Below are 25,387 nucleotides of genomic sequence, written 5' to 3' on the forward strand. Positions count from 1 at the left end.
CAGTTTGGACAACCATGTGTTCTCACTGAGCCCTGTGCAGTAATTAAAAAGTCATGAGTCCTATTTAAATATAGGGCATTCTGTCCTAAACCTCCGGGTGCCCGTGGGTGTGAGTAAGCTCACTCTCTGAGGACGTTCCCCGGTCTGTGTACATGCACCAGCTTCATCAAAAGGATGTGGGAAATGCCAGATCCAGATATATGAATTTCACTTTTTTTCTTTTTTAAATACATCACTGATCAGTCCAGGGATGGCAAAAATTAATAGTAATGAGCTAATTACTATACCAGCTGCCTACAAAGAGGGGTCCTGTAGGCAGACGCCTTCTGCCCATTTGCCTGCTGGTTAAACCACCACTCTAGAAATTACAAAACAAAACTTTTTTTCCCTTTATAAACATCTATCAGCATCACCTTTAAATGGCCCACAGCACCAACACTGCCTAGCTTTTAAGTTCACAAAATCCAGCCAGAATCTCCCCTAGCACATTATAACACATTTTACTAGCTTGAGCAAGGTAAAACACAGCCGGCTCCTCAAATGGATGGCTGCTGAGCTCCAGCAGCCTCTGCGCGAGGACGGGCGCACCATCTGCGTGCCTCCCAATGTCCGAAGCCCATTCACAACTGCCAGCCCTTTGAAAAGCCAGCCTGTTTCTCTGATTGATTCACTTTTTAATGAACTGGGAAAGCCTGTGAACTTAAACCCTGACACCTCCACCTCCCTCCCTCCCTAGCCATCCCTGCAGCAATATACTGATTATATTTCAAGTTATTATGGGATTAATACAGCTGCCCTCAGTGCCTCTTTCCCCTGAACTTCATCAATAAAAGTTGTGTACTACTCTTACTCCAGCTAGTTCAGTTTCTCCCTGAATCTCTCCATGTAACCTGTGACGTATCAGCAAGGCTGTATCAGCCCTTCAAAGCTGCCAACACTGCTAGCGTTTAAAACCTACTTGTGTCACAGCCTTGCATAAGCTTTGTGTATTTAAGAGGACATCTTGAGCTTTGCTATGCACTGCATCAGCTCTCTAAGTGGGTAGCACATACTTAGCACTATTGAAAATAATGAAATAAGATAATCCACCAAAAAAAAATTAAAAGATTGTGCCAGTGTCATCTTTCTTTGAATTCACAGTAGAGCTATAAAAAAAAAATACTCTACACAGGCAAGTTCAGTAGAAGGAAAAAAAGATGGTGGGGGGAGCAAAAGAGCTAGGCCCAGCACAATTCAGTTTTTCACGCATGGCATTTCTTTATACAGTACAGGCTTTAGGTTTACTTTTTTTGTTAGTGTTGTAGGGTCCATCCGTCCCCCTCCAAGAATGCTATTTTCTAAAAAACATCATTAAAAATCTAATTAACTGGCTTATTCTTTGGAAAGTCTGCAATTGTTTACAAAAGAATTGCCACACAAGCTGCCACCTTTGACTGTGTTGAAGCGGGAAGTTATGCTCTTGTTTACAACTGTGCATCAATTCCTCAATATATTTAGTTTTGGTACAAGTTACATATAAAATTCTTACTGAGCTTAATGTTGCAGCAAATAACACATATAGTAAGCGAGTAGGATTTATCACTGGCTGTAATGTCATAGTACATATTCTAAATATATACGGTGAATGATATATACACACTCGTATGCAAACAAAATGGAAATATATTTAGTTTAAGAAGTGATGAATTGTGTTTTCTTTCATTATTCTCATTTTGTACGTAGGAGAACAGAGATCAAGCACATCCACGAAAAGGGTAGCTGGTTGGAGTTGCATCCGTGAAGCAAAGGCGCTCACCAGTGAGCAGGTTAGAGAAAAAATAGCACTTTGCTACCCACGGCATGGGGCAGGATGGGGGGCGTCCCAGTGTGGTTGTTGGGATACAAACAAATCCCATGGAGTCCCAAGATACTCCCAGAAAGCATAAAACATCTATCCAGCTAAAACATCTCCCCCAAGATGTAAGGAAGTGGCAATTTTCCCCTTTAAATTTTTTCTTACAAACCCACCACCACCCCGCCCCTTTGGTCTCTTTCGTAAACACAGAGGCCAGAAGGCTATGCTTAAATAATTCATCTACAAATTTGCAATATCTTTTTGAACTATAGCAATTAAACGGAAAATAGAAAAATCAGCTCAGCATCCTGTTTGGATGTAATTAAAGGTATAATCTGTTCCATTTGAATACTTCAGCGCTTACCCTTCTTAAAACAACAAATAAGAATAGTAGCTCATTTGCAATATGGTTTTTTTTTTTCAAGGCAGCTAAAAAGACTAACTGATGAAGCAAGAATAATAATTTTTAAATGTGGTGTAAGCACAAAAATATCAACTACAGTTTCGGAATGATTGCTGCAGATCCCGAGTCTGATGATGAGTGTGCAGTAACTAGGGATATAAGCTTTATGGCAAAACACTGAAGTCTTCCACTATTTGGTATCAGCATCTTGATATGGCTGATATAATTACCTATCAAATACATCAGTAGAATGAATATGAGAGGATATCCAAAAATATGTACGTGGGATGCATATCAGCTCAGTCTTTTAGGGGCTGTTTGATCTTAAGGGTTTTTTTTCTAAGAATAAAAGACAAATACTGCATTCATTGCCCCTTTGTTTTCTATAAGCAGCTGATGATTTTACAGTACAATAAAATTAGCCTGTTAATGGCTGGCTTATGAGTTTTAGCTGGATTGGTTTTCCTCCTACTGGACATTTCTCCACTGCTCAAGAAATTGAAGTCAGGTGTAAAGTTAATATCTGCCTTGTTCATTTATTCATATTGTAAGCAATCAAGATTTCCCCAAATCACAGGGCAATCTCTTGCCTTTCGAGAATTAATATAGGCCCTGTTCTTTCAATTTAGTTTAACAAAACAACTGGCATAAGTTCAATGGAACCGATGATTATTCCGAGAGGTTATGGCGAACCACAGAAGTTGTTAGCGAAAAGCTTGCTTGTAAGATCCCCTAAGAGGAAAAGTATATGGATATTTCAAAATGTAATTAACAGCATATTCCAACAATGCGAGAAAGAACCATCAGCTGGTTTAGCTGCAGAGGAACCTGGCTGCGCACGGAAAGCTTCAGCTTGCCCAACAGCCATCACTCCCTTAAGAGCAAAGGACGCAATGAGCACCAGAGGGGAGAAAGGCACCGGGGCAGGCGGTGTCTGCGCGGGCTGCTTTCATGCTGCCAACCTCGCACAGCTCCCTCCTCGTGGGCATGTTCACTGGGTCTGGGACCCAACCAGAAGGAGTAAGTCTTTTCAGAATGTCCATTTTCTCTCCGTTATAGCTCTCTTGCACCAAAAAAATAAAATCCTTTGGGGCAAGAATGTCTAAAGCTTAGTTTTGGGCTTAATGCTATTGTTTGTAGGGCTGTTTCAACAAGAATTATTGAGATTTTTTGTTTTGGTTTGGGTTTTTTGAAGCTAAATACATAGCGGTGAATAAAAGATCCTAAAAAGCAAAATATTTTTTTTAAAACATTTCTAATAATTATAAAACCCCTTACTTTCATGCTCAGTGTTCGTAAGCTGAGGTGAACATCCAATGTAGCCAGGAACCGATTTAAATAAATAAAATGATTACAAAAATGTGAGAGTGATGTTACACATGCGAAGAAAATGGCACAATGGTCTATGAGACCTGTATTAGAATGGTGAATATGAAAGAAGTTTAAGCTCAAATTTTTCAAAAGTTACTCAGCACCTATTAACATTTCCAGCCTTCCTGCATACGAGTGCTTCACTGTTGGAAAGCCCAGGACTTTTCAGGACTGGTCTTTCAGGGGCCTGAGCCCCCGCATAGCTTTCCTAAAGCATCACCCTGTTACAGGGACAGCTCTTGTTTCAGCCACTGGACTTTATATCTTTTCTGACCCGGCTAAACACTTCACGCTATGGCCTGCACATGCCTTTCCAGTCACTAAAATGCTGCAATTTATTACTTTTAATACAGTAGCACTGAGAGGCCTTGTTAAAAAAAAAAAAGACCACCACAGCTCCAGCCTTTGTGGTGCCAAGCCCTTGCTTGCCCTTCAGTGGACAAGCAGGAGGTGAGCAGGGGCAGAAAGACAACGTGAGCCACCGGGCAGGACGGAGGCAGGCGTACATCACTGGCTGCCGTCTTAGAGCCTATCGTCTCCCCCTTGAACTGTGTAGCCTCCTGCATGCCAAAAACTGTGAACTTAATGCTAGAACTACTGCTGAAGGAAGAAACACAACAGACCCTGACTTGTTAAGGAATATCCGCAGAGGAGGGGAAAAAAAACCCCAAAATCCTCAACACAGTCACGTCTGTCTCCAGTAAACAGGACTTTTTTCAGGCCTTGGGTGCAGACATATGACCAGTCCCCGCCAGTGAATGAATTACTGGCTGTCAGCGGGGCCGTTTGCACGACGGGTTCAGGGCCGGCGGGTCACCCGCTCCTCGCCGGGGCACAGGGCCCACACTCACTGGCACCTACGGCCACCCCTGGCACCCATCTGCCATCTGACACAGCGGTTTGCTCGGCGGCACTCAGCCATGCCGGTGGGTCACACTGCAGGACTAGGACCGAAGCCATCTCCCCCCCCAGGAACATCTCCAAGAGGCAGGAAGCCGTTCCTAAATGAAGCAACACTTATCTCATGCATGCCACAGGTGTGATGTCATCCCCTCTGGCGAAGGAATGAGGATGTCTACAGCCTCGGCTGTGCAAAAATGCAGGAACTACAGTCAACATGTCTCAGACTTTGTCAAAATATGGCGATAATTAAGAAATATAATTATCACTACAAAGTTAATTCCTCTTTGAATTCTTACAAACAAGTTTTTAATTTGCACCAAAAATTTACATTTCAGATTTCAAGTCAACCACGAATGGCTACAAGCTTGGCAGGGGCTCAAGGCAGAAGCTGGCGGGTGCTGCTGGCTTTGGGGGCAGGAGCACCGTGGCTTCCCAAGAACTTCACGGTCACGGGCCAGTGGTTGCCAGCAAAGCCCGGGCACGCACAGGTAAGCCAGCTCGATTGCTTTAAAATGGTTCATCTGTTCCACGAGTGTGAAAATAATAGCCATGTCAGATGAACTTCTGCTTTTTATTAAAAATACCACAACCAACAACTTACAAGGTAATTGATTGCTTCTTCTAGGCTTTTATTAGTTGTGATTAAAGAGATATAGTAGCCCTGTTTACATAGCTCTAACAAGTCAGGACCTGCAGTACGTTATTGGCTTGCAGCCCACAACTTGCAGCCCATTCTCAACAGAATCAATCTGAAGTTGAAAACATCCCCTGTAGGAAGCGTGTACATCCCTGCTCACACAGGAACAGAAAACAGTAATAACTTCAGGTCCTGTAAGTTGCAAGTTCAACTTACAGAGATCAGCCCTGACTTGTCATTGCTCTCAGCGTGTTCGTGATGAGATCAGAGTGCTTTACGGAGGACTCATACTTTCAACTTGACAAGGGACATAGGTGAGCATGTTACACTTCACTGTTACTCGCAGCTCAGACTGCAAAAAGAAATGGAGAGCTCCTCACTGTTTAACATGCAGTCAAAGCGCTGCCAATCTAAAATGGCTGATCAGTAATACTTTAATTGCAGTTTCATAGAAACAAATTGCTATTTAATTGCAGTAAGCTCTTCTGTGGCTTAACTGGACTGACAATAGGCATACACCTGGTACTGAAAGTAACAAGCAGCAACAATGGTGACCTGGTACTTCATGTACAGGAGGCTCAAGCAGTGAAATCAGACTTGGAACACATAATTTCACACTGAAGAAATATATTTAAAATACATATATATACACATATATGCTCCAATCTCAATTTTGTTATTTTAATAGAGCTGTTCAGAATGTAGATCCTTGCAAAAAGCCTCACACTTGACATGTAACTACCAGCCAAAGAATTTGATTAAAAAAAAAAAATAAATAATAAAATGATCTTTTGAAATTCTTGACGGTACCTGATAGCAAGTCATACTATGACCATATGTGATTTTTAAATTTTTTAAGTATTTACCCTAAAATTAGATTATGCAAATTTTATCGGTGTTAACTAACAGGGCAAAAGGGAGACAAACTCAGTATGGTTAATATTCTAAGGACGTGACTTAATTTCATAGGCTTCATTTTGGTAAGACATTCTCATTTTATATTTCATAAGATACTGCATAACCTGTTAAAATATTTAAAGATAAATCATGTAGGACTGAAAAGACAGTATCTTGTTGCAAACAGAATTTGGTTTGGAAACGCTTAATGTCCCACTGCCTGCCAGGATGCGTAAATCTCATAACTAGACAGCTGGATAGGTAAAAACATTAAACCCATTTAGAGGGCAATCTTTTTACAAAATTGTTTCATTAATAAGAGTGACAATTTATATGATTGAGACGTTTAGATGCAGTATAGACAGAGCATTTTATCCAGGTTCATGGGGATGATTTCAGATTAGTAATATTTCCTTTGATTTTTTTTTAACAGCATTCATTTTTGAAAGTGAGGGAAGCTTTTACTGAATGATTATTTGTATGACTTTTCAGTGGCACTAAATGCAGAGGGTGTATTTCAGCCACAGTGTAGCAAATGCATGTGATAAAAGGTGAACAAATACATGTTTTTCTTTACTGATCTCCTAAAAAAATGATTTTCACATAAGGAAGTGTTTCCAGTAGCCTTCTATCCACACCTACCGTCCCCATTAAAGCCTGTTTTATTGTCTGAAACGCCTCTGGTTTCAAGGAAGTGTTTTACCTAAAGCAAGAATACTACTTAAATATGTTCTATTGTATATTCATAGCTCCATTAGTCCTCCTCCAATTTAGCACATCAAAGCAAAGGCTTCATCACTTGCATGTGGATTATGCTAACATGAGTGACATTTGTAATCTTATAGGTCTGCAACTTTAAGAAATGCTTTTAAAGTAAGCTATTAAATAGGTAGCTGTGCTTTACAAACGAGTCATATAATAGTTTATTTAAAGCCGTTAATGAACTTCAACCTCTACATCACTAAATGCTATACTACATTACTTACTAGAAGTTATTAGCTATCTTCTTAGCACTTCTAGGTTATATTGGACAACCAAAGATCTGTACATGTTAGATTTAAACGCTGTACCTTGAATGCTTATACTGAAAGAATATAAAAAGATGCCTACAGTCTCACTAATACTTGAATTCTGTATTCATGGACTTCAAGTCTTTGCAAAGATATTGAAGCAGCACAATTTGCACAACTCTACCTAAAGACTTTAATGCCAGATCAAAAAGCTTAGAAACTTACTTAAAAAACAGGTAAGTGCATTTAATTAAAAAATCATGTATAGCTTCAGTAATTTTATTGCTTTATGTTATGCAAGTATTCTTTTGTCTTTACTGTACATTTGTCCGATACTGTACATTATGACGTTTTCTTTTCTCTGCAACAGTCCTATTTTTCCTCAAGCATTGAAGTGTTAAGAGAAGAAATTCAGCAGACCTCCAATATACTAGAGGTCACGAAGTAGAATCTGAAGAAAAAAAAATCTGCTTTTGGTTGTTTAGACAGACAAATCTATAAATCAGCTTTTTGTGTATCGGCATCACAACAAAAGTCAGTCAAGCTCATTCCATAACTGAGCACGCTGAACAGTGAACACCTTTTCAAAAACAGAATTAAAAAAGAAAACGTAATCATCATGTATTTCAGATGTATTACTCTCCAACAGAGTAGTTAATATTGATTTGTTATTAATTGCAGCAGAGGCACATTCTAGGTGCTTGCAGTTTCCTGACGGAAGGCATAGCATAGCCACGCAAAGCCACAGATTTGAGTTAGTATTCTTGCTGCAAACAAGAAAAGTCAGAATTTTTTCTTGAAATTATTCTGCACAGCTCTACCACTGAGCAGCTGATGGGAAAAACCCACTAAATGAAGTTGCTCCCTTCTTCCAGAGAACAGATCATATTTGAGATCAGTTAGTTCTTGGAAATAGCCCGGGAAACGCATTTTTCTTTCCCTAAGATTATCAGCATTGAAAAGTTAGTCTCTTACCACAGCAAACACAACTTTATGCTGGAATAGCTTTTGTGTTCCTTTTTACGAATACTCAATTCTAGTGCTCAGCATGGGGTACAGACTTTTTTTTATTTTATTATTCTTTGACCTTTCATGGTATATACATACACTCTCATGCTTGCACACTCACAGACACATGCACACCCTTAACACAGATGATTCTGCAGAAAGGAACTGGATAGAAAAAGACCACGATACCTACACGCGTACCATAATTCACTGCAATATGAATTATAATGTACTTGCTGTTACCAGAATTAAGATTCTCAATGAAAAATAAAGATCATTTTGAAGTAGTGCTCTGTATCCTTGCCAAAAGTAGCATGGTTAAGTAGTTTAACAGATTCTTTACTGGCGTAAGAAAAAAAACCTGTCCAAACCAAAAAGCTACTTCTAAAGGTAATTGACAATTAAGGTAATGACTGCATAAGTTACAGTTTCAGAATAATGTTTTGAACGTAGGGTTTTAAAAAAAAATAATAAAAGCAAAGCTTCTAAAACCCATACTCAGTTCAGAGTTGTTTGTTTTACTTTTTTATTATTTAAATACACCATACTAGAGCAAATGTCTCTGAAAATATCACAAATAAAAGATTTTTCTTCATTCAGCAAATTAGAAGTAGGTGAAAATTTCTACACAGTAGCTGCTATGAGCCTGACTTTTTTTTTTCCTTTTTCTTTTTTTTTTTTTTTTGCCATGGGAAGTAGCAACATTAGGACAAAAACACTTACATGCATACATACATTGTATTTTACAGAGATACAATAAAAGTGTTTGTGATAGAATATCACAAAAGCCACATCTTTATCTCATGTTCAGTTTGATTGAAACACATTTCCTTACAACACTTAAATATACAAAGAGCAAATAGAATGTTGTTAAGGTAAAACACAGGGTACAAACTGGCCAGTGCCCTGCTAATTGTTAATGAGGGTAGAAAGCAGATTTCAATGCTTCTTTTAATTAGCTTCATTAGTCATCTTCCCCCCCCCACCCCCCACCCTCCCGCCCCCCCCCAGATGTCCTCCGGTGGATCTTTTTTCATTTTCTCTACAGTCTCCCATTAGCCCAGGTTCATGGAGTCCTTAATGTTCATATTCAGTCATTTTAATACACCAATAAATGTGGGAAGGGCAATCAAGAATAAAGAAGGTGCAATGGTATGGAGCTGGCATTGATGCTAGCTACAAAGGTGACTTGTCTACTTGGAGACATGGGATCCATCTGTGATGAACAAAATTTGAGATGAAGGCACGCATTCTGCATTACTCTGACCTTTTAGCAGACCTGTAAGAAATAAAAATGGGTATCTTAGCTAGAATACTAAATTTGAGATAGGAAACTACAACATGACTGCTTTTGTCTTTTCCTTATTCACTAATCTCTTTTTTATTAGATTACTTTCCAACTGTGACTTGATTAAGGCATTCTACACTATCCATTCACACTGCTAATGTTTCAACTTCAAATAGCAAAAAGCAAACATTTTCCGTGGTTTCACTACTAAAGGGGCGGGGGGGGGTGGTGGGGGGTGGGGAGAGACGACGACGACAACAATAAGTAAATGTACTTTCTGGTAACAAATTGTACAGTGAATAAGGTGGTTTTTCTGGGCCCCTTTTAAAAGGGAAGAAACATTATGCCATGCCTTTGAAGAAGCCAGTAATATGATCTTATAATTGGAAGAAATAGTGTGTAAAGCAAATAAGAAGTACAGCCAATATCCTCCCAAGGCAACTTTGGTTAATATGCTGCATTGCACAAGAGCTAAATATAGATATTTCAGGATTCCCCCCCTCCCCATTTAAAATTCCTCATCTGGTGTGTTAGTTAATGTTACATAAACATTTTAATATATGAAGTCAAACGTGCTTTCACACTGGTGTTAATGAATTGTGATAATTAAAAGTGTCTAACTCAATAAAAATCTAAACCTTCACGGATAAAATAGAAGTGATCATCCAAAGTCTTCAAATACAATCTGTTTGCAATTACCAAAATGAAATAATATATATTAGATTTTTATGGGTTTTAAATGACATTTTGTGCTTCCCAGGAAGTTCTTTTTTCACCCTTTCTCTAAGTTACTAAAAGCCTGAGGTCTATTAGTAACTGCAACCCCCCACTTTCAAGCTAATTAAAGTAGTAGAAGCTTGGAGGTTTAATTCCCCAGAGCTGAAGCTCAGTGTGAGAAAGGTAATTTGTCTGTCCAGAACAAAGATTAGGGAGCAGCCAGCAAGCATATTTAATAAATGAGCATCAAATATCTTCTACTATGGACACAGACAACACCAATTATGTAACTACAAGGGAATTGTTGAGTGATATGTAAACTAGAAGATTTTTCAGATCTTCTCTGAGATACGTAATCTAACTCATACTTTATTTAAAAGTATAGAAGCTGAAGACAACTGTTTGCTACAAACATTGCCAACTGGTGGAAAATTGAATTTTAGTAGGTGGTAATACCATTGCAAATAAGAAATACTACAGGAATACTACCGCTACCAAAAAAGCATAGAGAATTCTCGACAATACAGCCCCTCCAAATGAAACAGCACACAGGACGTCACAAACTAAGAGTTTGCGTTCTGCAGGCAAGCAGTACCAAGCTTGGAGAAAACGGGGTTTTTTTAAACTACACAGCAAGCCATGGGAAGTTACAATTGACATGCATTAATTGCCTCAGGGAAGCAAAAGGCAGGAATAGCCAATGTCACTGCATTTGCTTCCTTAAAAAGAAAAGCAAGTTTTTAAACAAAGTTAGGTCATGCAACCCTTTCTGCCTGCACCGATCACCCATAGGTATTAACCTGTGAACCATATTAAGACAATAGTGAGTTCGTAACTGCCACCTTCACATACACAACAAAAATGTGTTTTAATGCTGGCAGTATGTCTCAATCTCTTCAGTTTAATAAAAAACCCTGTGAATGTTCTACGTCTATGATCTCCAGTAGCAGAATAACCTGGAGACTGATTGATCTTTAACATTTAACAAAAAGTATCTGTTACAGCCAACTCTGTCATAGTGGAAGAACATTTTTAATTAGCGGCCCTAAAATACACAGCTTTCTGGAAAACATCTCTGATGTAAACATCTTTAGACTACTAAAAAGCCAACATAAAAACCCCGACTCGTTTGGCAATTGCCCCTGTAGCTTCTAAAACTCCAGAAAACCTGACAAATCTATGAATTATGAACTTGTCTCCTCAATTACATTCCAGTTTTCTGGGGTTCAGGTGGGGTTCTCCTCTCAGTAGGAAAGCTTACACCATTTCCTAGAGAGATTACGTTACAAAAAAAAACCACAAAAAAAATTCTCCCCCCAGCCATCTCCCTAATTAATACCTCTTCAATGCCTCATCATGGACTGTAGCAATGCATTTAATAGTCGGTGACAGGAACTAATAAAAGCCTGTTCTCACCATTTTCTCTGCATTTAGCTTCTACCAGGTGTCTACAGTTGTGAGCTCTGCAAGCCTGGTCCAATTTTACTTCTCTTTTCCATGTTCTATGTTCCTCATCATGTCTACTGCTTTTATTGCAACTAAATCATTTTTATGTTTTGCTAAGGCATAGTAAGAAACTGATAAAACTAAATGACAATTTAGACACCTATTTGAAGTTACATTAAACTTTACATTCGTAGAAGACAAGTGGATAAACCACTCTCTCAGAATGGTAAACCTTTTACTGCAGTGTATAAAGATGAATGGTTTTACCTATATTTTGAAATGGGATACCTATAAATATTCATTTAACAGATTCACTGCTAGCTAGTCTATATTACAGATTTGTTTCATTAAAATTCACAACAGCATAAATCTATGAATCTTTAACTGTATTTGTACTTCCTTGAGAAGAAGCTGCACATTCTCCTCCAATCTTAATTATCTTTGTTCTGCCTAACTATATAGGACTCTTGTACTCAACTCCCTCATCACCTCGATTGACAAATTAAGTAAATAAAAAAGGTCCATGCTTTATTTTGATGTAATTACATTCACTGTATAAGACCTGAAATAATACTTAAAATTAATCAGCAAATTTATGCAGAGAAAAAAAAAAGCAAACACAGATATTGAAATGTAGCAACACAACAAAAAATTCATGGAAATGAAAAAAACAGGTTGTGTTTTCTTGGACGTATTTCTCTGCTAACTAAAAGCACTAAAAAATACTCTGTACATTACAGAATAGATCAGCCTAGCATTTTGTCCCAGATTTTTTTAATCTTCCGAATTCCTATTTGCAGATAAATGTTATTTTTTGTGATCCTTACAGACATTAATGAAGTTCCTATTGTAAATCTATAAAGAATTACCAACTGAAGTGTGCACTTTTTGTTTCATTGCAATAACTCAGTGCTGTGTGATTGCCTGGGTTAATGATGAAAAAGTCAAATATACTATCAGAGCTGATGGAAAAATCTATCACCAATCTGAAATTAAAATTCATCTGTGGTCAATAAGATTTAATATCCATGCAAGTGGCGCTGTAAAGAGTAAATGAATCAATGTCATCAATACATAATCAGTATGAAATATGATGTGAATAAAATTATGTGCAAGAGTCATACATTCACTCTTTTCTGGACCAGGGTGGAATGAACAGTCTCTTAACTCAAGGTTGACAGTAATTGTTACAAATTAGGCACAGCAGTTATCAAAATGCACTCACTTGCATAGCTTTAGGACTTATTAAGGAGATTAAAATAGATCTAAAACTATCTAGTTTCAGAGTTACAGGACAACTGTTGATCTGAATTTTTTTCCCCTCCTTTTTCTCTATATGATTTGTACAGTCATTATTTACTCATTTAGCTAGAAACCAAGAGCTATCAACCACAGAGATACACAATCTCTAGTTGAGCTATTAGTGTTATGGAGCGATAAGAAAATAGCACTTTGGTTTTTAAATCTGAGTTATGACATACAAAACAGACAAGAAAATACTTCTGAAAGAGTACCCCAGCATGCCTCCTCAACTAAAACCTTAATATTAAAGTGAAATGCATTGGTTTAGTTCAGGAACCTTCTCTTCACAAGACATTTATTTCCATATTAAAGGATCTAATTTTTCTCCCACAGAAACCTGCTCTCTTGGAGCCCTTAATTTCAAGATTATGAAATAAAATACTTCTCTTTGTTAAGAGTTTATATTAACGCATGCTCTCCATTTCGCTTTGTACATAAGGAGTTCAACAGCTTTACAGATACACATGCCCAAACCAAAATAAACTGACCCACCCTATATGTCGTATTTAAGGGGTTAATATTTTCTCCCCATGCCTAAGTTATGTAGGGTAAGTTCAGTTACTTAAGGGTCTCCTTGCAGGGGTGGGGAATGTCCGCTATTAGAATGAAAAGAAATTGATCTTCATTTAGCTCTAATAAAGCTTATTAGTAATTGTTGAGTATTCACCTTCTGGTCTGGCAGTAGTGGATTACTCTGAAGTGAATTCAAATGGCCATTGATGAGAGCTGTAGGTCTATCATGTTCACAAAATAAACTGCCATTGATGTAGTGAAACCGATCTCCGGGGACCAGGCGATTCCGGCAGGTAGAGCATGTAAAACACTGAAAAAGGAAAGAGACAGCAAGTGAAACTACAGCACAAATTAAGTATGCTGCAGGTTTGAAAATTACACTTCAGAGACTGCAAGTACAGTTGAGATATGGAGCTGCTTGGTTTCTAGCATCTCCAAATATGGCATTAGCCTTACCTGTTGGGACTATGCAGTACATAACTCAAGTATAGTTTTACCGATTACGAGGGAACAAAGCTACACACTGAGGGAAGCTTTATAATATATACTCATATTTCTAGTTATTGCTTTGCATTTCATTCATAAGCAAATGCAGATTTTTATACTAAAGAAGCACGGCAGTACTAATCGGCTACTAAAAAGAAATACACAGGAAAACCCCCTCACCTTAAGATGATAGACGTTGCCCTGTGCTCTCATGACCAGCTCACTAGCAGGAATGGACTGTCCACAGGCACTGCAAGCACCACTATTTCCAAATAACCTGAAACAGAGGTGATGATCATGAATAATTTAATACACAGGAGGCTCTGAGCATTTTTGCGCATCACTGCAATGGTTTATTACACAACTATTTCAGACTTCTGACCCCTGTCTTCCAACTTGCTTACGTGTCATAATATGAAAAAGTATGGTTTTGTGTAACAACTGGTGCCTTCACCCTACCTTGGATGTGGCTACACAGGATTTAATCAGAAATATTGACTTACACCTCTAGAAACACAAACAATTCTGTACTACACACATTTTATCAGATTACTGGGTTCATCATAAAAAAAAAAAGATACAATTCATGACTGGAGTTTAAATGCATTGTGTCCTTGAAATTATATGAAGAACTCTTTTGTACTTTAATCATATCTTGAGATATGAGTCATCAAAAGGGTTAAGAGGATTTGATTGTATATCTAAGAAGACATCATGCTCAGTGTATTGAAACTCCAGTAAACCTCCATCAGCGCAGAGTTTCCATTAGAAACTCTCTGCTATCCAGGTTGATATATAATGTGTATGGGTTAACCTTTTCAATCATGGTGTCAACACTTTAGATTTGCCTCTGCTCATCTCTTTCATCCTAACCTTCTCTCTCTCTTGATAATGAAATGCTTGCTCCAACTTCCCCCTATCTGCTCCTGAGTCCACAATTTAGATTACTTCATCTCTGCTAGCAACAAACTGAATGAAATTTCGATTTGAGCAGAAAGTAATTTACCGGGATCTGGACCCATTTGTCATCATATCTCTCTGGGTGTTTGCTGTATCACTGCAGTTTTCCTATGCAATCAAATGAGACCACAACATCTGCCATTGGGGGGGCACACGCAGTGGGGGGAGGGGGGAAATAGGCAGAAGAGTGGTGAAGAAAAATATATACATAATTCTTCAAATCCATTTAAAGGCACAACGCATCGATTCAAAATATAATACAATAATGATTATTGAGTTCTACTTTTACAGGCTGCGTTAGCTAGAATTAGAAAACCTTTATTTGCTTTTGCGCGTGTCTCTAATATACACAAATATTTATAAAGACTACTACAATCATTTTGCAGCAAAAAAGGAAACTGAACTAGCTGGCAGGGTCACAGACCCACTTTTCTGCACGATGTAAAACATAGTAATAGGATTTACAAATTAGCGTATTGGTGTCATAATAAATATTAATATTTGCATCTCCTTCCTGTCCAAATAAAGTCATAAAATTCTGTTTGTGTCAACCTAGGAGACGCATTACAACAGAATACCCGTAATCTGAATGATTGCAGCGTGCCTCTGTATAAAAATAATTGCTTTGAATTTTCAGAATCTGAGCTTGCAGAGGAGGCTTGTCATGTTCAAAGTACTAATTTGCTGTCGCCACTTTATTGAAAATAGCCTGTAAGTTGTTATTAAATGTATCGACTGAACGACAAAGAGAGTAGTAAAACTGCCCCTTAAGATGGCTTTTAATAGGAAGCTGAGAAACAAATTTTGCAGCAGCATCGATTTGAAGAGTTCAATCAAAACTCCATTTCAAAACTAATTAGTCTGAGATCCACGACACATTGACACGTTCTTGCAGAATCACAGTGGTTACAAAGGGAAAGCTGAACTAATACATTGTCAGGACCTCCAGCCAAAGGGACTAAACTGTCTGGAAACTATGGGTCCATTATTAGGGCATCTTCTAAATCAGGACCAGTTCCGAGTAGTTACGTGATGTATTGAGGTTACTTCCAAAGCTTTACGATACGCATTTTTCTTCCTCCATTGTTACTAGCAATGAAGTTGGCACACAGAAAAGGTGCACAGGAAGCACTGCAAGAGGAGGCAGCAAGGCACTGTTACATTTCTAGAGCAAAGATCCGAAAACCTAGGGCAAGGGGGTAGCTTCAAGGGTATTGCTGGGTAGGGTGGAGGAAGGAAGGAAAAGACGAACAGACACTGCCACTTGTCCAGGAGAATCTGAACGTAGCGAGCGGTTTCTTTTCCTGCAATCCCCATACAATTGCACCACCCAATTGAAAGCACAGCTTTCAGAACAGTGATCTCATTGCACTACTTGTCTTCATCAAGCATTCATTTGTTATACAATTCTCTCTGATGAGAAGTGGTCGTGCACCCTGAATGACTGTGAATCCTAATAAATGAAGTCAAACTCATCCAGAGGCTTTCCACACATCTTAGGTTTTCCCTAAGCATGTTCCCAGAACAATTCTGGTTTGGAAAGTCACTTCAGCCGAATCTTCTGCTAAAATTCCTAAAAGTTACATGCCAAGTCAGAACACGTTTCCACAGCTTTCTATTATGTACCAGGAAAATGAAGCTTATTCTTCCTTCTCTAGTTTTACGGCTTTGTTCTGTAAAAACCTTTTTCCTGTTAATGGTCTATCTTTTAAAAAAATGTTATTCCTCCTTACCAGTAAAGGAAGTCTTCCACAGTAACTATTCGTTACTGAAAAAGTTGTTTCACATGGTTTCTGAGAGGCTGGAGAGCTAATTATCTAACCGGGGGGACTGTCCAGGACAGTATTTGATTTAAAAGGCTTGAGGCTTTAGGTGCTCAATTAAGTAGCTATCGGTCTCAGACTGGACTTTAATGGGCTCTTTTCTCTTTAACTGCAGCAATGGGTAGAGATACCCCAGGTCAGGCTAATTAAAGCCAGGGGACTCTTTAATTGTGATGACAGAATTGGTTTTAGTTTCCTCTTTGGGTCCTCAGTCCAAGAAGGTCATTAATATTTCAACATTTGGGCAATGCAATCAATCACAAACATCAAGAGGTTCCCTATACGGACAAGGCAGCTCTTCTACACTCAGCAGCATTTTACTGAGCCACCTTAAATTAACTACTGTGTGGTTCCAACACAGCATTCCCTACACCCCCAAACACTCCTGGTGTTTTGGTTTGGGGGTTTTTTGTTTGGTTTTGGTTTGGGGTTTTTTGTTTTTTAGAACTTCCACAAGAGTGGGAACGGAGGCAGCAAGAAATCTTTTCAGCCCAATTTCTCATCTTGCTGCTCAAAATTCAGTATCGGTAGAAACACATCTCTAGCAACTTACAGAAACAAAATAAGGTTCCAGTTGTTTCCAAAATTGTGGAGACAGATTTAAGTGCTCTGATTCTTTCACAACAGGGTGCACATTTGTGCCCACATATATATGTAACTCCAAGCCCTAGCAAAGAGAAATGCACATCCAGACCTACTGATCCAGAAGCGATTGGTGTTTCTGTACATTCCCTATATTTAATCTAAATTCTGCACCAGCTATATTAAATGTAACAAAGAAAGGCAACACAGAAATTATGCCTGGAGCCAAGTCCATTAAAGGTACTTCAGAATAACTAGAGACCAAGCACCTTAAAAGCACCAGAAGCTATTGATACTTAAAAGGGGGGCTGTGCATAATGGCAAGTGCTGCATTAGAGAAGGGGAAGGAGAAAAAAAAAAAAAAAAACAGCCAAATTACGCTTGGTTAATTCAGAGTAACAGATCTGCCCCCAAGTGAATTGGAGGCCTTGAATTAATTCTGTTATGACAAATCAAGATAAACGTTCCCCCTAAATTGCATGCGATTTAATTAATTTTTGAGATCCTGGGGTTTTTTTTTTTCCTAGCTAATAGTTCACATGCTCCTGTGCTGTCATTGTGCTTGAGTGGGCAGACTTCAAAGTGATATTAAATAACCAACTATTAGATTTACCTAGCACGTCCTATTGGAAAAGTGCCATTTAATTACCTAGCCTGTTCAATTAAAGGGACAGCATTCCCTGAATATAGCAGCTTGCCGCTGATTACCAGGGAAATGAACTCGCAGCCCGGCGGCCCCCTCCCCGGCGCGGCGCGGCCCCTCTGCGGCTGCGGGCGGGCGGCCGGGGCGCCCCGCCGCCGGGTCCGGCTCCCCCCGCCCACGGGGCCGGCCGGGCTGCGCCCCCGCCGCTGCCAGGAGCGGGCGCCTGGGGAGGGGCCGGGCCGCGGGCGCTGCCCCTTTAAGACGCGCCTGGGCAGCCTCCCCCCTTCCCCTTCCCCACCACTCCCTGCTCGCTCTTAGAGGCCAATTTTGTTAATTAAATGTTTTGTTTGCGACGCGGCTCTCATTCATTTCGGACACGTCATTCCGAGCAGATCTAAGCCAGGGACCAGATCTCATTAGATAAAACCTATCAGAACTAAGAGAAAATGGAGGAGACACTAATTAAAGCTTTTAATTGTGCGGATTCGCTGCCACGCTGCTGCTTTATCTGGCATCTTAAGGTTGGGAGGGCTGCGCTCCGCTCCCCTCCCTGCAAGCGCTGCTCGCCGTGGGGAGGGAGGGGAAGGGACCGGGGTTTTCGCCTCCCTCTCTTTTCCCAGGAACCTTGGCTTTCAACGAAAGCTGCGGCCGTAGCTACACGGCTAATTTGTTGCCGGGGGGGTGGGGAAGGGAAGGGGAGTGTTGTGTTGTTTAAACAACAACCAAAAAACCCCATGTACAACCTCAGGCGGCTAAAAAGCTCATTAATAAATAGCCCCGTGGTCCTGGCCCGAAGCAGGCAGGTCCCTTTCACCTGGCGCCTGCTGGGCCCATCAATCCCCTTTCTCATTTTGTTGGCAGAGTCTCACCTGCCCCCCCCCCCCCCCCCCCATTAAGAGCCGTGCCCGTGGCTCTGGCCTGGGGAGGGGAATGTGCCACCCCAGAAGCCCTACAGGAAATTAAGAGGGGGGAGGATGGCGGAGGGGAACTGGAGAGTCAGTGCCAAAGGGGTGGCATCGCCTCCACAACCAAACAGGCCATTTCACACAAGAGAAGGGCAGGGGCCTCACTCATGCCACCAGGACCCACGTGGAAACCTGCGAAGTCCATTTCTAGCAGGAAAGCTCCAAGTTAGCTCGGCCCTGGCAGGGCCAGGCCGTCCTACCCCATCTTGAGTGTACGGTGTCCAGTTCAAGTTTCAGCAAGCATCTGTCAGAGTTATTTTTGCAAGTCAAATTACACAGATCTAAAGAGAAGTCAGGCGATAGAACAAGGAGATCAATTCAAAACCCTCATCTGATAAAGCATCCTATTCATAATCGCCTACATTAAAATAAACGAGTATTAATTTTTGGCAACACAAAACCAGAGGACTGTGATAAGCTTGCCTGAACTTGCCTCTGGGATACAGTGGACGTATCTTCTCTTTTTAATTAGTAGTAATCAGACATGAGGGTTTGTTTGATGGTGTTGGTCGAGTGATGAATCTGTACTATTCAGTGCATCTTAACAGTAGTGTCAATTTTTCCACTTCAAACGAGACTTTCCCTAACACCGTTCTGCTCTATTTAATTACAATTCTGCCAGGCTTAGGCTTGTTGCTTAGGATGATGACCGAAAAGCGCCATTAAACAACCCCCACCCCCACCCCACCATGTGCTGATTTTCTAGCATTTCTCTCTAAAAATATCTCTCAAACTAGCAAAGCTAAGGTTCTCATTCCTCAAAGATAGTGAGGGCTGTCTTTGATCTATTTAACTGACTGGAGATGCAGCCACGTACCAGGACAGAGGCTGCACTATCAGAGTAATCAAGCCTTAACTCTGTCCTTTTAGACCAAGGAGGTCTCCAAACATACGCACACATCAGTACAGTCACAGATCTGTGAAACAGAAGTTTTACAACATAAGCAAACTTGTAACCTTTGATGGCTGATTTTTCTTTTTTCCCCCAGAAAGAAGTGGAACTTGTTTGCCATCAAGGAGAAGGAAAAACCTGGGTCAAACTCTTGACATTTACTGTAAATGAGAAGCCAGAAGCATTTAAACAAAACACAATTTGTTTTAACTGTTTTGGTTATGCTGGGAAGGTATGGGGCTTTTTTGTTGTTTTTTTTAATTACCGAATGTTGAAATAAAACACCTCCTTGAAGCATTCATGTGCATCAGTCTATCAAACCATTTACTCAAATTAAATGTGTAATCCTTCAAAATGCCTCCTTTTAAATTAATGAGTTTAAGTAGCTTGAGTTCACCTGAAAAGATCGTACGGGCACCTGACCTCATGAATTCTTTCTATTAATTATATTGGAAACTTGTTGGAAGGGATACTCTGCATAATCTCACTGTACCCCAACAGATGCGAGATTAATAAGGCCTAGTTCCCCTTACCCAAATCTGTGGCATTTAAAGCAAACAGCTTCAAAAAAGAAAGAGGTAAGAAATAGAGAGGGCAAAAGTGTAACCCTCCTATCCTCTCCTCTGCATTTTCTGTTCTGGAAGTTAAGAAGAACGTCAGTTCAAAGGCTCTCTGTAACAATGCGAGGACACACGTTATACTACTGGTTTTGGCTATAAGAATCGGTGGCCCTCCAACTGACGGTTAATCAGCTCTTTCACAAGGAGAACAGAGAATGAGTCATTCTGTTTCCACTCAAAGGAGTTTAAAGGTGCTTATGTAAATATCATAATTAATCAGATACTAAAGGCAGGCATTTCATTATTTAGCACCTCTGCCACAGCCTTATTTAAGCCCTACTATTTTAACATTTACCGTTCAGATATGCACACTTCTCCTTCAACACTACAACAAAGCAGATTAATTTAGCCTCTCTGATTGCTGTTTATTTTTAGTTAGGACTTGTTTTGTGCTGACAAACCACTTTAAAGTTACAAGTCGTGGTTCCACACACACACACACACACACACACACCCCTCAACTCTTCCCTCCACTTGGCAGTCGCAACTGCGCCCTGGGCTAGGCGCTAACATCCGCACCCGCATGTCTCTCCGCTCCTAATGAAGGCGCGATCCTGAGCCAGCCCACCCCACCGCCAGAAATAAAGGGGGGCAACAAGGGGGGAAAGGCAGGGTGCAGGGGGGAAGTAGCCCCTCGAGGCTGGCCGCTGCGCGCCGCTGGCGCCTCACCTGATGTAGTCGTTTCTGCAGAGGATCATGCCGCTCTTGGTGTAGCAGGAGGTGCCGATGTCCCCCAGCTGCGCCTGGCAGCAGGAGCACTTGAGGCAGCGGCTGTGCCAGTAGCTGTCCATGGCGTACAGCAGGAAGCGGTCGGCGATCTTCCCCCCGCAGCCGGCGCACCTCTTCCACGAGAGGGAGCCCGCCGTCACCGGGGGCGGCTGCGAGCTGCCGCCGGGGTTCACCATGGCCTGCGCGGAGAGAGGGGCGGAGGCGGGTCAGCCACGGCCGGCGGCGACCCCGCACCCCGCGGGGGCCCCGCCGCGCCGGGGGACACGGGGCAGGCCCGCGGCCGCGCAGCTGGCGGGGCACCGGCGGGCGTGGGGGGCACAGCGCGCCCCGCCGCCCCCCCGCTCCGGGCTTGTGCAGCTGCAGCTCACAAGTCAGGAACAGTCCCGGGGTTTGTTTTGCTTATAAAAAAAAAAAAAAAAAAGTGTGTGAAGAGTGAAAAAAAAAAAAAAAGTAAAGTTGTGAAACTGGTTTTTCAGTCTAGGAGAGACTCTGCAGGCTCGGGGCGGTAACGAGGGGCTCGGGACCGGCCGTCCCGACATCGGGATTTTATATTTTTGGTGGTTTGTTGTTTCATTTTGGAGACTTCAAAACACCAAGAGAAAACACTCCAGACTGAGGACACTGGCCTGAATAATAGATCATTGAACTTTAGGACGCCTGTTAACTTCCTACACAAACATACTCAACTTTTGTCTCCCTAATCTGCCCTTGATCAGCAGTTTAAATGCTAAAGCTTTGTTACCCCAAAAAAAAAAAAAAGTTTACCGACCATAGGAAAGCAGCAGAATAATGAAGTGCACCGCTCCGGCTGGAGTTACTCTGGCCGCCCCAAAACTGCTACTAAGGGCATTTTTCACTTTCTAATAAATGCTTTATGCAAGCAGGACAACCGAGAGATAATATAGGAATCAATTCATAAAGCTTACTCTAAACCGATTAATTTGTTGCCTTCAATCCAGAGTCCAATAAACTCCCGGTGTTCCTCCAGTCACTTATACTATAAAAAGATCAAGTTATTTACTGCCAATTAAGCAGCATGTTTTGTCTTTGTCCTTTGTAAGCCGTATGTGCTCATGCCGAGGCATCTGGCTATCTGCTAAGGACCTTCAGACCGATACCTCCAGAGCAGCGAGGACGAACTTTTCCTGCCACTGGCCCAACTCGGCTGCAGCAGCAAGAGAACTGAGACCGATTTTAAACACACATTTCCTCAGAAAGAGTACCTGGAGGTAAGTCCAGTGACCGCACAATAAACCAGAACTGCACCAATTAAGCTGTAACAAAAACCCCGAGACTTTGGAAAGAAAACCACTCTAAAAGCCATTAGCATTGCATTTATCCGAACGCATCATATACCTTTATGTAAATTGATTTCTGATGCATTTGTTCAAGGAATTGCCTTTTGTTACAGTTTCCAGCTACAGCCTAAATGAATCTGCATTTCCTGCTTCGAGTCTTTAAACCGTTTCCCTACGCTTTAAATCACTCCGGATTTCTTAGAAGAAAGACTCCATGCCACCTCCTTAGCCCGTCTTTGTCGAAGGCAAATATATATAAATATAAACCGGGAAACGTTACACTGAGAAAACCATCCAGTAACCCCATTAAGCTAAAGCTCTTAAGGACAAGCAATACCTTAATGCTGATTAAATCTAAAAAGATGAATCAAGAGGACTGACCAGAAAGTGACTCCCTTGATAACTAAGGACGGGCCCTCATCAAGTTTCATTTAGAGTTGGGGGGGGAAAAGCTTTTAAGTTAAATAGGCTTACTCTAGTAATTACACAGCCAAGCAATTTAGGTCCTGGGATAGGAATCAGTGAAATAGAAAGCAGAGCTGGAAGCTAAAGGCAAAATACCGCCCCCCCCACCCCCCTTTTAACAGCGTCTCTGGTGTTTTTTTAATGGAGACCAAGGGAGGGACAAGCGGAGAGCTGGCAATTTGTAGTGCAAAAATGGATGCTTAATTCATGTCTTGGTTTTAATTAGGTGATTCACCGGATTTCTCCTGGATTGAAACAAAAGACCGTGTGGGGGGCAGGAAGGGAATTGGAGAGAAGAGAAATGAGAGCTCACTTTGATCTTTTCTGCCACTGTTTCAGAATAGTGTTTACTACGGGGGAAGCGGGTGCCCCAGCCCCCCCGCCCGGCCCCCCCCCGGCCCCTCCATTCACAGCCGAGGCGGGCAGAGCCCTTTCCCGGCGGCAGCTGGAAGGGGGGAAGGAAAGCCGCCCTGAGCGGCGGCCGCCGCCAGGCTTTGTACGCGGGGGCCGCGACAATGCCCGGGGCCCGAGGCTCCCCCGGCGCCCGGGGCGCCCCGCTCGGCCCCTCCGCCGCGGCGGCAGCGCGGGACGGCGGCGGGCAGGGGGCGCGGGCATGCGACCGCGCACACGTACGGGGGAGATAAGGGGTAATTACCGGCACTTCTTACCTGCTTCCCCTCTATATTGCAAAAGGCCGGGGAGCAACGTCGCTCGGGGTGCCTGAGGAGGTCTCCTTGCAAAGAAACAAACACAGCGCTCGCCCTCTCTCTGGCTTTCGGGAGCGCTGGAGGGAGCCCCCCGCCCGGTAAGGGGCAGCCCAGGCTGGAAAAATATAGATATTTCTATGAGAGGCGTCTGCCTGGGTCCTTCCTCCAGCTCCCGCTTCCCGGGAGGGGAGCTGCAGAGCTCAGTCCCTGCCGCTGAGCTGCACACGCAGGGCGCCGCCGCCGCTCGCTGCTGCAATCGCCGGGTAAGTTTGGCAATGTGGCTTCACTTTGTACCGCTTCCCCCCCGCCCCCCCCCCACCACCTCCGCCCCCTTCTCTGGGCTGTGGCGGCTGCCGAGCCTCCCGCGGCGCGGAGCCGGCCGGCCGCGGCCCGCCGAGGCGCCTCAGAGGAGAGGGCGAGAGCCGGCGAGTTTGAGAAGGGCCAGGCGGGAGCTGCTGCCGGGGATCCTGCGGCGGCGGCGCGGGCAGGACGCGGGAGGCGGCCCCTCCGCCCGCCCGAGCGCGTGTGAGGGAGCGAGGGAGTGAGTGCGTGTGTCCCTGCGCGCGCCCGCGCGCGTGTGCGTGTGTGTGTGCGCGTGTGTCCGTGTGCGTGTGCTCCCGCTGCCCCTCACACATGTGTTACTGACAGAGCAGAATCCCAACTACACTCCGGCTCGGCTCCGCCGTCAGCCCGCCGCAGCCAATCCGCCCCCGGCTTGTTCAGGCGGAATAATAAAACCTGCCAATCCCCGAGAAGACAAAGGAATGAGTGAAAGGGGAGGGGAAAAAAAAAAAAAAGGGGGGGGGGGGAGAGAAAGGGAGGGGGCGAGGAGGAGGAGGAGGGGAATGGAGAGGAAGGACGGAGTCAGGTGGGCAGCGGTGGCCGCGCCGCCCGCCCGCCCGCCCGGGCGCTGAGGAGAGGCGCGCGCGCGGCCGTTGGGGCGCCGCCGGGGCCCCGCCCGCCCCGCCCCGCTCCGCTCCGCTCCCCTCCGCTCCCGGCCACCAGTTGAGAAACTTGGCGGCGCGGGGCCGTCCCGGCCGCCCCGGGGCTCGGCCGCCGCCGGGGGCAGGCCCACTCCGCCCGGGCGGCGTCGTCCGCCGGAGCTCTGCCCGCGGGCTGGGCGCTCCCCCCGCGGCGGGGCCGGGGGCGCTGAGGGGAGGTGCGGCCCGCGCCGCCCTGCCGGTGCCCCCCGGTGCTGCGGCCGCGTCCTGCCCCCGGGGCCGCGCAGCCCCGTTCGGGGCGGGCTGGCAGCGGGTCCCGCGGCGGGGCGCGGAGGAGGCCGTGAGGGACGTGCCCGGCGCGCCCCGCGGGTGGCGGCGGCCGTGTCGGGCACCGGCTTACAGAAATCCCCCGGTGAAACCGACGGGGCGCTTCGCTGAGGAAGCCGCGTCCGGATCAGGCCCGCTATCATTAGCGCCCTGTAAAGGTTTAGAAGGGTTAAACTGCCGCAATTGGCCGGCAGCGGCGCGGCTCGTCACTTGGGAAGACCGCTGCGCTCCTGAGGCAGAGGCCCGGGGCTGACAGCCGGTCAGAGGCAGTAACGCTCAGCAGGGCACTTAGAACTGCAAAACCCCACGTACCGATCGCACGGCTTTGAGGCCTAAGGCAGCACGCCTGATAAGCGGAAGTACGGCAGTACCGTGCGGCTAAGAAAGACCCTCGAAATGATAAAAATACCCGTAAATGCAACACAATTAGCGGGCGTTACCCCCGCGGGCAGCTCCTCCCTGGGCGCTGTCGGGAGGGCTCGCGGCTGGCGCGGGGCACGCGCGCCCCTGCCGCACCGCGCGCCCCCCGGGGCGGGCAGAGCACGCGCCGCCCGCAGCTGTGCAACAACAGCGAAACTTCCCCGGGCAGTTCGGCGGCTCCAGCCCGCTGACGTCAGCAG

The 25,387-nt window shown here is 43.6% G+C and overlaps 1 protein-coding gene and 1 long non-coding RNA gene across 6 annotated transcripts in view; one reads left to right on the forward strand and one right to left on the reverse strand.

Annotated features, from left to right (window-relative positions):
* The window catches only part of LOC114012440 (uncharacterized), a 518,537-nt gene extending 513,246 nt beyond the window's left edge, over window positions 1-5,291 (forward strand). For all 4 annotated transcript variants that reach the window (XR_008748979.1, XR_008748980.1, XR_008748981.1 and 1 more), the window contains 2 exons: window positions 1,723-1,805; window positions 4,847-5,291. This is a non-coding gene — a long non-coding RNA (uncharacterized LOC114012440). The remainder of the gene's footprint in view (window positions 1-1,722; window positions 1,806-4,846) is intronic.
* Window positions 5,292-8,572: 3,281 nt separating this feature from the next.
* Window positions 8,573-25,316, reverse strand: LMO4 (LIM domain only 4). 2 transcript variants are annotated; one of them, XM_055815106.1, is made up of 6 exons: window positions 24,841-25,316; window positions 23,461-23,614; window positions 20,970-21,208; window positions 13,996-14,092; window positions 13,484-13,639; window positions 8,573-9,342 (listed from the first exon to the last, which is right to left on the reverse strand). In XM_055815106.1, exons 3-6 carry the CDS (start codon window positions 21,203-21,205, stop codon window positions 9,334-9,336), a joined length of 498 nt encoding a protein of 165 aa, XP_055671081.1. In that variant the 5' UTR covers window positions 21,206-21,208; window positions 23,461-23,614; window positions 24,841-25,316; the 3' UTR covers window positions 8,573-9,333. The 2 variants fall into 2 exon arrangements, with proteins under 2 accessions (XP_055671081.1, XP_055671080.1); XM_055815105.1 differs by lacking the exon at window positions 24,841-25,316 and having other exon boundaries at window positions 23,461-23,813.
* Between the last annotated feature and the right edge of the window lie 71 nt (window positions 25,317-25,387).

The sequence above is a fragment of the Falco peregrinus genome, chromosome 10 (assembly GCF_023634155.1).
Source record: "Falco peregrinus isolate bFalPer1 chromosome 10, bFalPer1.pri, whole genome shotgun sequence".
NCBI lineage: Eukaryota > Metazoa > Chordata > Aves > Falconiformes > Falconidae > Falco > Falco peregrinus.

Coding starts and splice junctions, on each gene's coding strand:
- LMO4 (XM_055815106.1), bottom strand. CDS start 21,205: ATGGTGAACCCCGGCGGCAGCTCGCAGCCGCCCCCGGTGACGGCGGGC. Junction 14,093..20,969: donor TGCAGAAACGACTACATCAG/GTGAGGCGCCAG, acceptor CCTCTGTTTCAG/GTTATTTGGAAATAGTGGTG. Junction 13,640..13,995: donor GCAACGTCTATCATCTTAAG/GTGAGGGGGTTT, acceptor TTCCTTTTTCAG/TGTTTTACATGCTCTACCTG.